This window comes from Lithobates pipiens, unplaced genomic scaffold (genome assembly GCF_037356315.1).
Source record: "Lithobates pipiens isolate NorthernLeopardFrog02 unplaced genomic scaffold, aLitPip1_a1.2 Scaffold_27, whole genome shotgun sequence".
Lineage (NCBI taxonomy): Eukaryota > Metazoa > Chordata > Amphibia > Anura > Ranidae > Lithobates > Lithobates pipiens.
The window spans coordinates 7314920-7327396 of record NW_027507788.1 but is presented as its reverse complement, the minus strand read 5'-3'; the positions used below and the strand labels follow the sequence as shown (position 1 = coordinate 7327396).

The window sequence follows — 12477 nt, the reverse complement described above, 5'->3', positions numbered from 1 at the left end:
TTTCTACTTTTTCATTGATATTATTTTTTCATGTATTTATTTTTTCCTATTTCTTCTTTTACTTTGTCTTACTTTGTACTTTTTTCTTTAAATTTTTTTTTTCTTTTCTTTTCTAGTCTAATCATATTTCTTTTACTTTGTATTTCTTTGTACTTTTTCTTTTAAATTCTTTTTTTTTTTTCTAGTCTAATCATTTTTCTTTTACTTTGTAATACTTTGTACTTTTTTCTTTTGACGTTCTTTATTTATTTATTTTATAATCTTTCTTTTTTTTTACTTGGTCTTACTTTGTACTTTTTCTTTGATGTTCTTTTTTCATTTATTTTTTTCTTTTCTAATATTTCTTCTTTTACTTTGTAATACTTTGTACTTTTTCTTTTACATTTTTTTTCTTTTCTAGTCTAATCATTATTCTTTTACGTTGTATCACTTTATACTTTTTCTTTGACGTTCTTTTTTTATTTATTTATTTCTTTACTAATATTTCTTCTTTTACTTTGTTTCACTTTGTACTTTTTTCTTTTACATTCTTTTTTTTTTTTTTCTAGTCTAGTCATTTTTCTTTTACTTTATATTACTTTGTACTTTTTCTTTTTTTATTTATTTTTTTCTTTTCTAATATTTCTTCTTTTACATTGTACTTTTTTTTTTCCATTCTTTTTTTTACTTTTACTTTCTATTGCTTTGAATTTTTTTCCTTTTTCTATTCTCTTTCCTTTTCTCTTTTCTTCCTACCATCTCACTTTCTTTTAAAGCAATAACCAACTCAAAATCAAACCTTTATTATATTGCAGCTCACCAATTCGTATGTGTGGTGGCTGCATTTGTTTTATTTTTTGGACTTTCTTTCCTTTTTCACCTGGTGATCCAGCCAGTAAGGACAACCTGTCCTATTGATGTTTATTAGTTACATGGATGAGACGAGCCACTTACCACTGAGAGGGGTGCTTACAATGAACAGCTTCTTTTTTTTTTTATTAATGTGAAACCTATATCCCAAAAAGAAAAAAAAAACTGTTTGGTGTAACTGATTCTAAAGTGTTAAATGGCGTTCGGGCTCAAAGTGCTAGTGTATCTAAGTCTTGTAGTACATCTAACAACCCCCCCCCCCCCAGACTGACAATGCTGCTGTCCAAAGGTCCCCCCTGTGCTCCTTCATCCAGAGTGGGGGCGCTTTAATACAGGAGGTGTGTTACTGGCCAGCAGTGGCATTGCTAGAGGGTGGCTTTTGGGGCTACAACCCCGAATCTGGGGCCCATAGCCCAGAGTCTCTGCAGGGATCCCCAAGGGGAGGTTCTCCAGGGACCCGGATATAAGTGGGGGGCTTTCTGGGGACCCTGATTTTAGGGGGATGCTCTTTGGGGACCCTGATTTTAGGGGGAGGCTCTCTGGGGACCCTGATTTTAGGGGGTGATTTTAGGGGGGCTCTCTGTGGAACCTTGATGTAAGGGGGGCTCTCTGGGGACCCTGATTTTAGGGGGGCTCTCTGGGGACCCTGATTTTAGGGGGGCTCTCTGGGGACCCTGATTTTAGGGGGGCTCTCTGGGGACCCTTATTTTAGGGGGGCTCTCTGGGGACTATGATTTTGGGGGGGTTCTCTGTGGAACCTTAATGTAAGGGGGGCTCTCTGGGGACCCTGATTTTAGGGGGGCTCTCTGTGGAACCTTGATGTAAGGGGGGCTCTCTGGGGACCCTGATGTAAGGGAGGATCTTTGGAGACCCTGATGTAAGGGGGGCTCTCTGGGGACCCTGATCTAAGGGGGGGGCTCTCTGGGGACCCTGATGTAAGGGGGGGCACTCTGGGGACCCTGATGTAAGGGGGGCACTCTGGGGACCCTGATGTAAGGGGGGACACTCTGGGGACCCTGATTTAAGGGGAAGGCTCTCTGGGGACCCTGATTTAAGGGGGAGGCTCTCTGGGGACCCTGATGTAAGGGGGAGGCTCTCTGGGGACCCTGATGTAAGGGGGAGGCTCTCTGGGGACCCTGATGTAAGGGGGAGGCTCTCTGGGGACCCTGATGTAAGGGGGAGGCTCTCTGGGGACCCTGATGTAAGGGGGAGGCTCTCTGGGGACCCTGATGTAAGGGGGAGGCTCTCTGGGGACCCTGATGTAAGGGGGAGGCTCTCTGGGGACCCTTATGTAAGGGGGAGGCTCTCTGGGGACCCTGATGTAAGGGGGGCTCTCTGGGGACCCTGATGTAAGGGGGGGCTCTCTGGGGACCCTGATGTAAGGGGGGTCTCTCTGGGGACCCTGATGTAAGGGGGGTCTCTCTGGGGACCCTGATGTAAGGGGGGTCTCTCTGGGGACCCTGATGTAAGGGGGTCTCTCTGGGGACCCTGATGTAAGGGGGGCTCTCTGGGGGCCCTGATGTAAGGGAGGCTCTCAGGGGACCCTGATGTAAGGGGGGGGGCTCTCTGGAGACCCTGATTTTAGGGAGAGGATCTCTGGGGACCCTGATGTAAAGGGGGGCTCTCTGGGAACCCTGATGTAAGGGGGGGCTCTCTGGAAACCCTGATGTAAGAGGGGCTCTCTGGGGACCTTGATGTAAAGGGGACTCTCTGGGGACCCTGATGTAAGTGGCGGGCTCACTGAGGATATATACACACACACGTATATTACTGTATATACATGTGTATGCCCGCCCAAGCAAAGTATGACTTTCTTTACTACGCTGTTATGGGCTCTTGCCCCGGATCTTTTGTAGACCTAGAAACGGCCCTGCTGGCCAGATCACCAGGTAAAAAACAGAGGGGAGAAAAAGCCTAAAAAAAGAAAACTAATGCAGCTACCACATCGAATGATCGTTAAGCTGCAAAATATGACATCTTTGGTTTTGGGTTTATTACGGCTTAGAAAAAAAAATCTCGTTTTTGTCTTGTTTATTGTTATTCTTTTCCAATTATCTTTTATCTTATTCTATTAAATCTTTTTTTTTTTTTTTTTTTTACTTTCTTCTTCCTCTTATTTCTTTTACTTTGTATTTTCTCTGTTTGTATTCTTTTCTGCTTTTTAATTTTCTTCTTTTTCTCTCACATTCCTTCAATCTTCTTCTTTTTACCGTTTTGTTTTGTGTTTTTTTCTTTTCATTTTTTTCTGATATTGCTTCTCCTTTAATTTTTATTTAGTTTGTTTGTTTTAAATAATGTCTGCTTTTATTATTTCCTTTTTTTTTCCAGCTCAATTTTTCTTCCACTTTCCATTTTGCTTCTCTGCAAATCAAAATAAAAAGTGAAATATTTTCTTTTCTATTGTCTGTAGAGATAGAATAATAGCGGATGTGGGAAGTTCCAAGTCACGTGCGATTCCTATTTCTGATAGTTATTGTATGTATGGGGGAGGGGGTTATAAATAACCAAAAGGGGGCGTAATACACAAATACAAAACCAAAGTTTTACCAAACTTTTAGTTCAGCTGGTCAGGGCTAAATAGGTATTTGTGGACACCTGTCCACCCCACCTACTAAAAGTATGTAAACCCCCTCCCTTCGTGGATGGGGTTCAGGTGTCCCCAGTGAAGGGTCCTATTAATATTCCATCAAGCAAAGACACTTTGGGGCAATTGTGCCAACTGTGCCCTTTTGGATTTCCCATCATTTTGTGTCTCTGTTACCCCACTGCCCACCAGGGCAATTAGAGAATAGTCCACCTCACAGGCGGCCCCCTGACTTTGGATATACTTATTTGACCTCCAACACAGACATGAAAAATGCCGCGTTTTTAGATCCATTCTGCATTTTATTTAATGGTACCGTCCACCAAATGTGACACGTTCACTTCAATACTGGGCACTGTCACCCCCTTCCTGCCCAGTGCAGTCAGCACTTTGAATGACAATTGGTGGTATTTAATCACCACTGGGGGGTCTTTTATTTTGTGCTAATCTAACAAAAAAAGACCAAAAATTTTGAGAAAAAAGTAGTTTCTGTTATAAAACTTTGCAAATATGCAGGGCCATTTCTAGGTCTACAAAAGATCTGGGGCTGAGCCCATAACAGCATAGTAAAGAAAGTCATTTGCTTGTGCGGGCATACATATGTATATACAGTAATCTACGTGTGTGTGTAAATAGCCCCCCTCCCTTACATCAGGGTCCCCAGAGAGCCCCCCCGTTACATCAGGGTCCACAAAGAGCACCCCCGTTACATCAGGGTCCCCAGAGAGCCCCCTCCTTACATCAGGATCCCCAGAGAGCCCCCCCTTACATCAGGGTCCCCAGAGAGCCTCCCCCTTACATCAGGGTCCCCAGAGAGCCTCCCCCTTACATCAGGGTCCCCAGAGAGCCTCCCCCTTACATCAGGGTCCCCAGAGAGCCTCCCCCTTACATCAGGGTCCCCAGAGAGCCTCCCCCTTACATCAGGGTCCCCAGAGAGCCTCCCCCTTACATCAGGGTCCCCAGAGAGCCTCCCCCCTTACTTCAGGGTCCCCAGAGAGTCCCCCCTTACATCAGGGTCCCCAGAGGGTCCCCCCTTACATCAGGGTCCCCAGAGAGTCCCCCCTTACATCAGGGTCCACAGAGAGCCTCCCCTTACATCAGGATCCCCAGAGAGCCTCCCCCTTACATCAGGGTCCCCGGAGAGCCCCCCCTAAAATCAGGGTCCCCGGAGAGCCCCCCTAAAATCAGGGTCCCCGGAGAGCCTCCCCCTAAAATCAGGGTCCTTGGAGAGCCTCCCCCTAAAATCAAGGTCCCCGGAGAGCCTCCCCCTAAAATCAGGGTCCCCGGAGAGCCCCCCCTAAAATCAGGGTCCCCGGAGAGCCCCCCCCTAAAATCAGGGTCCCCGGAGAGCCCCCCCCCTAAAATTAGGTTCCCCAGAGAGCCTCCCCCTAAAATTAGGTTCCCCAGAGAGCCTCCCCCTGAAATCAGGGTCCCAGTGAGCCTCCCCCTTGCATCAGGGTCCCCAGAGAGCCTTCCCCTTGCATCAGGGTCCCCAGAGAGCCTCCCCTTGCATCAGGGTCCCTAGAGAGCCCCCACTCCCCTTGGGGACCCCTGCAGAGACTCAGGCTATAGCCCCAAAAGCCACCCCCTAGCGACACCACTGCAAATATGTAATTTTTCTTCACTGATGTGCGCTGATGAGGCTGTCCTGAGGGGCCCTGGAGAGGCTGCACTGTCGGGCACTGATGATCAGTGACTTGATTATCAGTATAAACATTGTACAGACACTGTACTAAGGGGCCCTGATGAGGCTGCGCTGAGGGACCCTGATGATCAGTGCCTTGATTATCAGTGTAAACAATGTACTGACACTGATGGGCACTGGTGATCAGTGACTTGATTATCAGTGTAAACATTGTACTGAGGCTGCACTGAGGGGCCCCGATGAGGCTGAACTGAGGGACCCTGATGATGATCAGTGCCTTGATTATCAGAGTAAACAATGTACTGACACTAACGGGCACTGGTGAGGCTGCACTGACGGGCCCTGGTGAGGCTGCATTGAGGGGTCCTGATGAGGCTGCACTGAGGGGCCATGATGAGGCTGCACTAACGGGCACTGATGATCATTGACTTATCAGTGTAAACAATGTACTGACACTGACGGGCACTGGTAAGGCTGCACCGACGGGCACTGTTGAGGCTGAACCGAGGGGCCCTGATGAGGCTACACTCAGGGGACCTTATGAGGCTGCACTGGGGGGCCCTGATGAGGCTGCAGTGGGGGGTGCCTTCCCAGAACTTGAAGCTTGCACTGTAGCCGGCTTTTGGTTATAGCGCAGGCGGGAAGTGGTTAATGGAACCCCTACACATCTCTAAAAGATTTCCAGCGGCAAACTGCATAGTGCCGCAGCACCATACAGTTTGGTGTGGCACCTTTTTTTTTTTTTTTTTTTTGGAAGAGAGTCAAGAACTTATTTTATGTGTTTCACGCTCCTTCCTGTTGGATTTCCATGGGCCGTCCTAGACACTAAGCACGGGAATGCACATAAAATGCCCACGTGCACCCACCCACGCACGCACAAAGCGGTGTGAACCAAGCCTAAATAATGTCAAAGGGACCCACAACAGTGGCCCCTTTGTTACCATCCCGAATTGTCACTCTTCTTCCAGTTGTAGCAATTTGTAGTTTGTTGCTTTCCTCCAGGGGGGTCACGAGTTCTGGTTAAACTTAGAAACATAATTGGCGCCCCCCTATTCACGGTCACTTTTTTTTTTGCTCGCCAGTGATTTGTAAACCGCCGTAGCGAGTAATTGTGGCACTCCCAGGCTGTGAATAGACAATATAGAATAGAGAGGATGATTTATCTGCCGATCGAGCCGTCACCTCCATGAGCGGAGGACAAACGGACTGCCGAGACGGTCTAACGTGTCAATGTCATTTCCAAAAATGCTTTTCGCTATTTTCGAAATCTAAAACTTTTTGGCGATTTCTAATTGCTGGCGATCCGATCGTGTCCAGGCACTTCCTGTCACGGGGTGACGAGGCTCTGTCAATTGAATCACTACAGAAAGTTGTGCCTAGTGGCCAGGGCCTGGATAAGGGGTGGGCAGGAGGGGCACCGGCCCTGGGTGTAATGGGTTGTTACAGGAATGTGGGCACCCTAAGGGAAAAAGGGGAGGGGGGGGTGCAGTTTGGCATCTTTGCTGGATGGCCTTGTGCCGGCACTGCTTGTGACACTTCAGGTGCTGATGGTCAGGCAGGGCCGGAACAAGGGGTGGCCCTGGGCACTGTGGTATTATGCCAGGTGCAGGGGCACCACAAGGAGATTGGGTGGGGGGGGGGCGGGATTTGTGTTATGAATGGGAATTTGGGTGGTAGCAGGAGGTAAGAATTGTTCCAGGAGGAGAAATTTGGGGAGGGGTGCCAGGAGTGTGTGGGGGGATTGAGGAGGGGGATGGGGGAAAAGGATTTGTACTGGGGGGGTATTTAGGGGGGTTGTGCTAAAAAGGGTAATATAGTATGGGGGAGGGGATTTGTGCTGGGGGGGTTTATTTTGGGGAGAAGGATTTGTGCTAGTAGGGATGATTGTGGGGCATTTTGTGCTGTAAAGGGCAACTTTTTTTTTTTTTTAGGGTGTGCGGGAGATTTGTGCTAGGATGGGGGATTGGGGAGAGGGAAATTGTGTTCTGGGTGATTTAGAGTGGGGGGGGGGTGAGGATTTGTTCTCTGAAATTTGAGGGGTTGAGGTAGAGAGGGGGATTTGTGTTAAGAATGGAAATTTGGGTGGTAGCAGGAGGTAAGAATTGTTCCAGGAGGAGAAATTTGGGAGAGGTGCAAGGAGTGGTGAATTGGGGGGGGGGGGGGGGGTTGAGGTGGGGGATGGGAGAAAGGGATTTGTACTGGGGGGGGGGTTGTGTTAGGAAAAGGGAAAAGCTAAAAAGAAAGGTTTTTTGTGGGGGGGGATTTGTGCTAGAATGGGGAATTGGGGGAGGGGAATTTGTGCTGGGAGGGGGGATTTAGAGTGGGGGGCGAGGATTTGCTCTCTGAGGGGAAATTTGAGGGGTTGAGGTAGGAAGGAGAATTTTTTTGTTGGGGGGGTGTTGAGAGCATATATTGAATGAGAGGATTTGATCGGGGGGGGGGGGGGGTTCCGCAGGAGGGTGGATTTGTACTGGGAGGAGGGGGAATTTATTCTTAGGGGGTAACTGTGCAGATTAGTGCTCAATTCTTTTTTTTTTTTGAGGGGAGGGGATTTTTGCTGACACATAATGCCCATACATCTGAGCGTGGGGGGCACCACTTGGCATGTTCCCCCCTAGGCTCTAGATTACCTTGTCCCAGCACTACAGTCAGGGATTCCAGAACGGTGTGCACCAGCAACACCAGTGCAGGTGTCACCAGCCACAATGTTCCTAATCGCTGGCGGACCAGTACAGCCAGCAACGGTATTCCTGATCGACACCACACCAGTCCCAGTGTCACCAGTGCACCCGACCCCCAGTATCACCAGTCACCAGACCAGTGTCCCTGATTGGTTGAAAGTCTGTAACAGTCAAGGAAATGTTGGCAAGTCCAAGCTGAAGTTCCTGCCACATTTTTCGGTCGGCATCCTTTGCACCGGTGTCATGCTTTATCGTATTTCAGACATGACTTCCCCCGCCTCCCTTCAGGAACATTTATTATCCAGTCCTCATTAGATGACCCTGCTGACCCCTTTAAAAATCCTGCGACACTTTTATGATGATGGGGTTAAAGGTGAAGATGCCAAACATACCACAAAAAAAAAAAAATGGTGGTCTGGCATGTAGTATTGTTGCAAGTAGACCTGTTATTAACTTAGTCTGCATGAGTAAATTCCTGACAAGTGACAACATATTTATAGTTCCACCTTTTATCATTGGAAAGCCACCCTATAAATCCACATGAGATGATGTCATCAGTCTCCTCTTCTCCAATGATTACTCAGATTGTGGCCATGGGGCTATAGTAAGTCAGTGATGTCCCCAACATCCAACAACCAGGTGGCTTTAGTAAATCAATGACGTCCCCAACAACCAATGGCTATGTGGCTATAGTAAGTCAATGGTGTCACCAACATCCAACAACCAGGTGGCTATAGTAAATCAATGATGTCCCCAAGAACCAATGGCCATGGGGCTATAGTAAGTCAGTGATGTCCCCAACATCCAACAACCAGGTGGCTATAGTAAATCAATGATGTCCCCAAGAACCAATGGCCATGTGGCTATAGTAAGTCAATGGTGTCACCAACATCCAATGGCCATGTGGCTATAGTAAATCAGTGATGTCCTCAACATCTAATGACCATGTGGTTATCATAAGTCCATGACGTCCCCAACATCCAACAACCATGTGGCTATAGTAAATCAATGATGTCCCCAAGAACCAATGGCCATGTGGCTATAGTAAGTCAATGGTGTCACCAACATCCAATGGCCATGTGGCTATAGTAAGTCAGTGTTGTCCTCAACATCTAATGACCATGTGGTTATCGCAAGTCCATGACGTCCCCAACATCCAACAACCATGTGGCTATAGTAAATCAATGATGTCCCCAACAACCAATGGCCATGTGGTTATAGTAAGTCAATGAGGTCACCAATATTCAATTGCCATGTGGCTATAGTAAGACAATGATATTTCTGCATCCAATAGCCTTGTGCCTATAGTAAGTAATTTACGCCCCCAACATCCTGTTGCCATGTGGCTCTAGTAAGTCATTTACATCCCCAGCATCCAATGGATATGTGGCTATAGTCATACAGCAATGCACTGCGATCAAATTTCCCGTGAACGCCCCATATGTTTGGTTCGTTTTAGACTCGAACTGTGGGCTTATCCCTACTTATTATAGCCAAATGGCCATTGGATGTTGGGGATGTCAATGACTTACTATAGGCACGTGGCAATTGGATGTTGGGGATGTAAATGACTTACTATAGCCACATGGCTATTGGTTGTTGGGTACGTCATTGACTTACTTTAGCCACATAGCCATTGAATGTTGGGTACGTCATTGACTTACTATAGTGACATGGCCATTGGATGTTGGGGATGTCATTGACTTACTATAGCCAAATGGCCATTGGATGTTGGGGATGTCAATGACTTACTATAGCCACAAGGTCATTGGATGTTGAGGATGTCATTGACTTACTATAGCGACATGGCCATTGAATGTTGGGGACGTCATTGACTTACTATAGCCACAAGGCCATTGGATGTTGGGGGTGTCATTGACTTACTATAGCGATATGGCCATTGGATGTTGGGGACGTCAAAGACTTAATATAGCCAAATGGCCATTGGATGTTGGGGACGTCAATGACTTACTATAGCCTCAAGGCCATTGGATGTTGGCAACTCCATCTACTTTCTATAGCCACATATTAATTTGGCTTGTTTTTTTTGTTTTGTTTTTTTGTAGAATGGAAAATTATTTTTGCCAAGAAACCATAACTAAGGAACCAAGGCAGAGGAGTAACATGGATTTGTAGGTGGCCAGTATCGGAGAAGTCAACTAGCTCAGAGATGTGACCAGAAATAAAGGAAGAGACGGGGAGCGGACCACAATGGCCGACTACAGCGGACTTTAGGAAAGAAGGAATGCGTCAGTGAATATGACGCATTGAGCTCAGCAGAGGTCATAAATAACTTCCCGATTTTATTTTTATTTTTTTCCGTGGACTCCAGACCAATGGGGCCGTTCCTCCGCCTGTCAATTTGGACCCTCGTATTCTTCTCTCTCTTTCCTTTGAGCTGGGCCAGGCGGCCGAGACGCCCGCCAAAATGGAGGTGCCCTGCCGCCTGCAACTGCACCACCGACAACGTCCTGTGTGATGGAACCAACAACATACCGAGCACCTATTCGGCAGATATCGTCTCAACGTAAGAGAACGTTCAGCTGTTATCATTATTGGTATCTTTACTGAGGCGCAAAGAATCTGGAGGTTGACTTGATGTGTCTCCATTTTAGAGTTCATTTACACGGGCGGCAGCATAAATAGGTGGTTGAGTCGTGGTTTTACGTTTTTTGGTGCCAAGCGTTTGGGAGTGTGATGGCTAAATGTGTGTGGGGGTGCCTTAAGGAATTAATGATACCGTTGCCTGTCTGCTAAAGGGCTGTGCATTTTTTTTTTTTTTTACCTGTTCCCTCAACACACAAGTGTGAACACTTAAAGTGGCTGGAAACCTCTGAAATGAAAAATGAACAAAGCACATCCCTCTATAGTGTGTACTTGCCAGGATCCAAAGCCCCTAGTGTATTTTCTGTCTGCTCTCATATTCCTCTGCTATCTGTAGGAGTTCCTTCTGACAGTCTATGCCAAGGGTAGGCAACCTTGGCACTCCAGCTGTGGTGAAACTACAAATCCCATCATGCCTTTGCCTCTAGGAGTTATGCCTGTGACTGTTAGGGTCTTGCAGCTTCACCACAGCTGGAGGGCAGAGGTTGCCTACCCCTGGAGGGAGGGGGGGGGGGGAGAGGATATCTTGTTTTGATAGGTACCCGTCCCATTTGAACTCAGATAACCTGAGCCACCCACACTGTGCCCCCCCCTGACCTGACCTACCCACACTGTGCCCTTCCTGACCTATGTACTCTGCCCTTCTAAACCATCCATGCTGTGCCCTACTAACCCCTATACTGTTCCCTCCTGACCTTTCTCGCCCACACTGTGCCCACTTAACCCCTATACTGTGCCCTCCTGACCTTTCTCGCCCACACTGTGCCCTCCTAACCCCTATACTGTGGCCTCCTGACCTGTCTTGCCCACAATGTGCCCTGCTAACCCCTATACTGTCCCCTCCTGACCTTTCTCGCCCACACTGTGCCCACTTAACCCCTATATTGTGCCCTCCTGACCTTTCTCGCCCACACTGTGCCCTCCTAACCCCTATACTGTCTCCTCCTGACCTTTCTCGCCTACACTTTGCCCACCTAACCCCTATACTGTGGCCTCCTGACCTGTCTTGCCCACAATGTGCCCTGCTAACCCCTATACTGTCCCCTCCTGACCTTTCTCACCCACACTGTGCCCACCTAACCCCTATACTGTGCCCTCCTGACCTGTCTCGCCCACAATGTGCCCTGCTAACCCATATACTGTGCCCTCCTGACCTTTCTCGCCCACACTGTGCCCACCTAACCCCTATACTGTGCCCTCCTGACCTGTCTCGCCCACAATGTGCCCTGCTAACCCATATACTGTGCCCTCCTGACCTTTCTCGCCCACACTGTGCCCACCTAACCCCTATACTGTCCCCTCCAGACCTTTCTCGCCCACAATGTGCCTTCCTAACCCATATACTGTGCCCTCTTGGCCTGTCCCACCCACACTGTGCACTCCTAATCCCTATACTGTGCCCTCCTGACCTGTCTCGCCAACAATGTGCCCTCCTAACCCCTATACTGTCCTCTCCTGACCTTTCTCGCCCACAATGTGATCTACTAACCCCTGTACCGTGCCCTCCTAACCTGACCCACCCATACTGGCCCCTACTAACCCCTATACTGTGCCCTCCTGACCTGACCTACCTACACTGTGATCTACTAACCCCCGTACTGTGCTCTCCTAACCTGACCCACCCATACTGTGCCCTACTAAACCCCTATACTGTGCCCTCCTGACCTGACCCACCCACACTGTGCCCTACTAACCCCTGTACTGTACCTTCTTGATCCAATGTACTGTGCCCTCCTGAGTCCTGACCTACCCACGCTGTGCCCCCCTTACCTGACCCACCCACACTGTGTCCTATTAACCCCTGTACTGTGCCCTCATTGCCCCTCCCCTGTTTAAGTCTATAAACTATTTATACATTAATCTTGGGAGTAGGTGCATAAATTGGGGCAGGCTAGTACGGGCCCCAGTGTATTACTTTGCCCAGGGGCCCATGATGCTATTAAGATTTGCCTGGGGGGGGGCTGAAGATCCTGTTTTAAAGTTTTATTCAAAAGGATACAATGTAGCAATGTGACGGTTACAAGCAGGCCATGTTCTTTATCAAGAGGGATTTTGTCCCACCCCTCTTTGCAGATCGTCTCCAAGTCATTAAGGTTCCAGGGCTGACGTTTGGT

The 12477-nt window shown here is 48.0% G+C and overlaps 2 protein-coding genes across 3 annotated transcripts in view; one reads left to right on the top strand and one right to left on the bottom strand.

The window, feature by feature from the left end:
- The window catches only part of LOC143933464 (phospholemman-like), a 104852-nt gene that overhangs the window by 48324 nt on the left and 44051 nt on the right, over positions 1–12477 (bottom strand). The gene's annotated exons all lie outside the window — the stretch shown is intronic.
- Positions 1–12477, top strand: part of LOC143933463 (leucine-rich glioma-inactivated protein 1-like) — a 40521-nt gene that overhangs the window by 915 nt on the left and 27129 nt on the right. The window contains exon 2 of one of the 2 annotated variants that reach the window (XM_077456365.1): positions 9826–10286. The exons of the other annotated variant lie outside the window; for it this stretch is intronic. Within the exon in view, the coding sequence (XP_077312491.1) occupies positions 10096–10286 (191 nt within the window). The 5' untranslated portion in view covers positions 9826–10095. The remainder of the gene's footprint in view (positions 1–9825; positions 10287–12477) is intronic. 2 annotated transcript variants of the gene reach the window in all.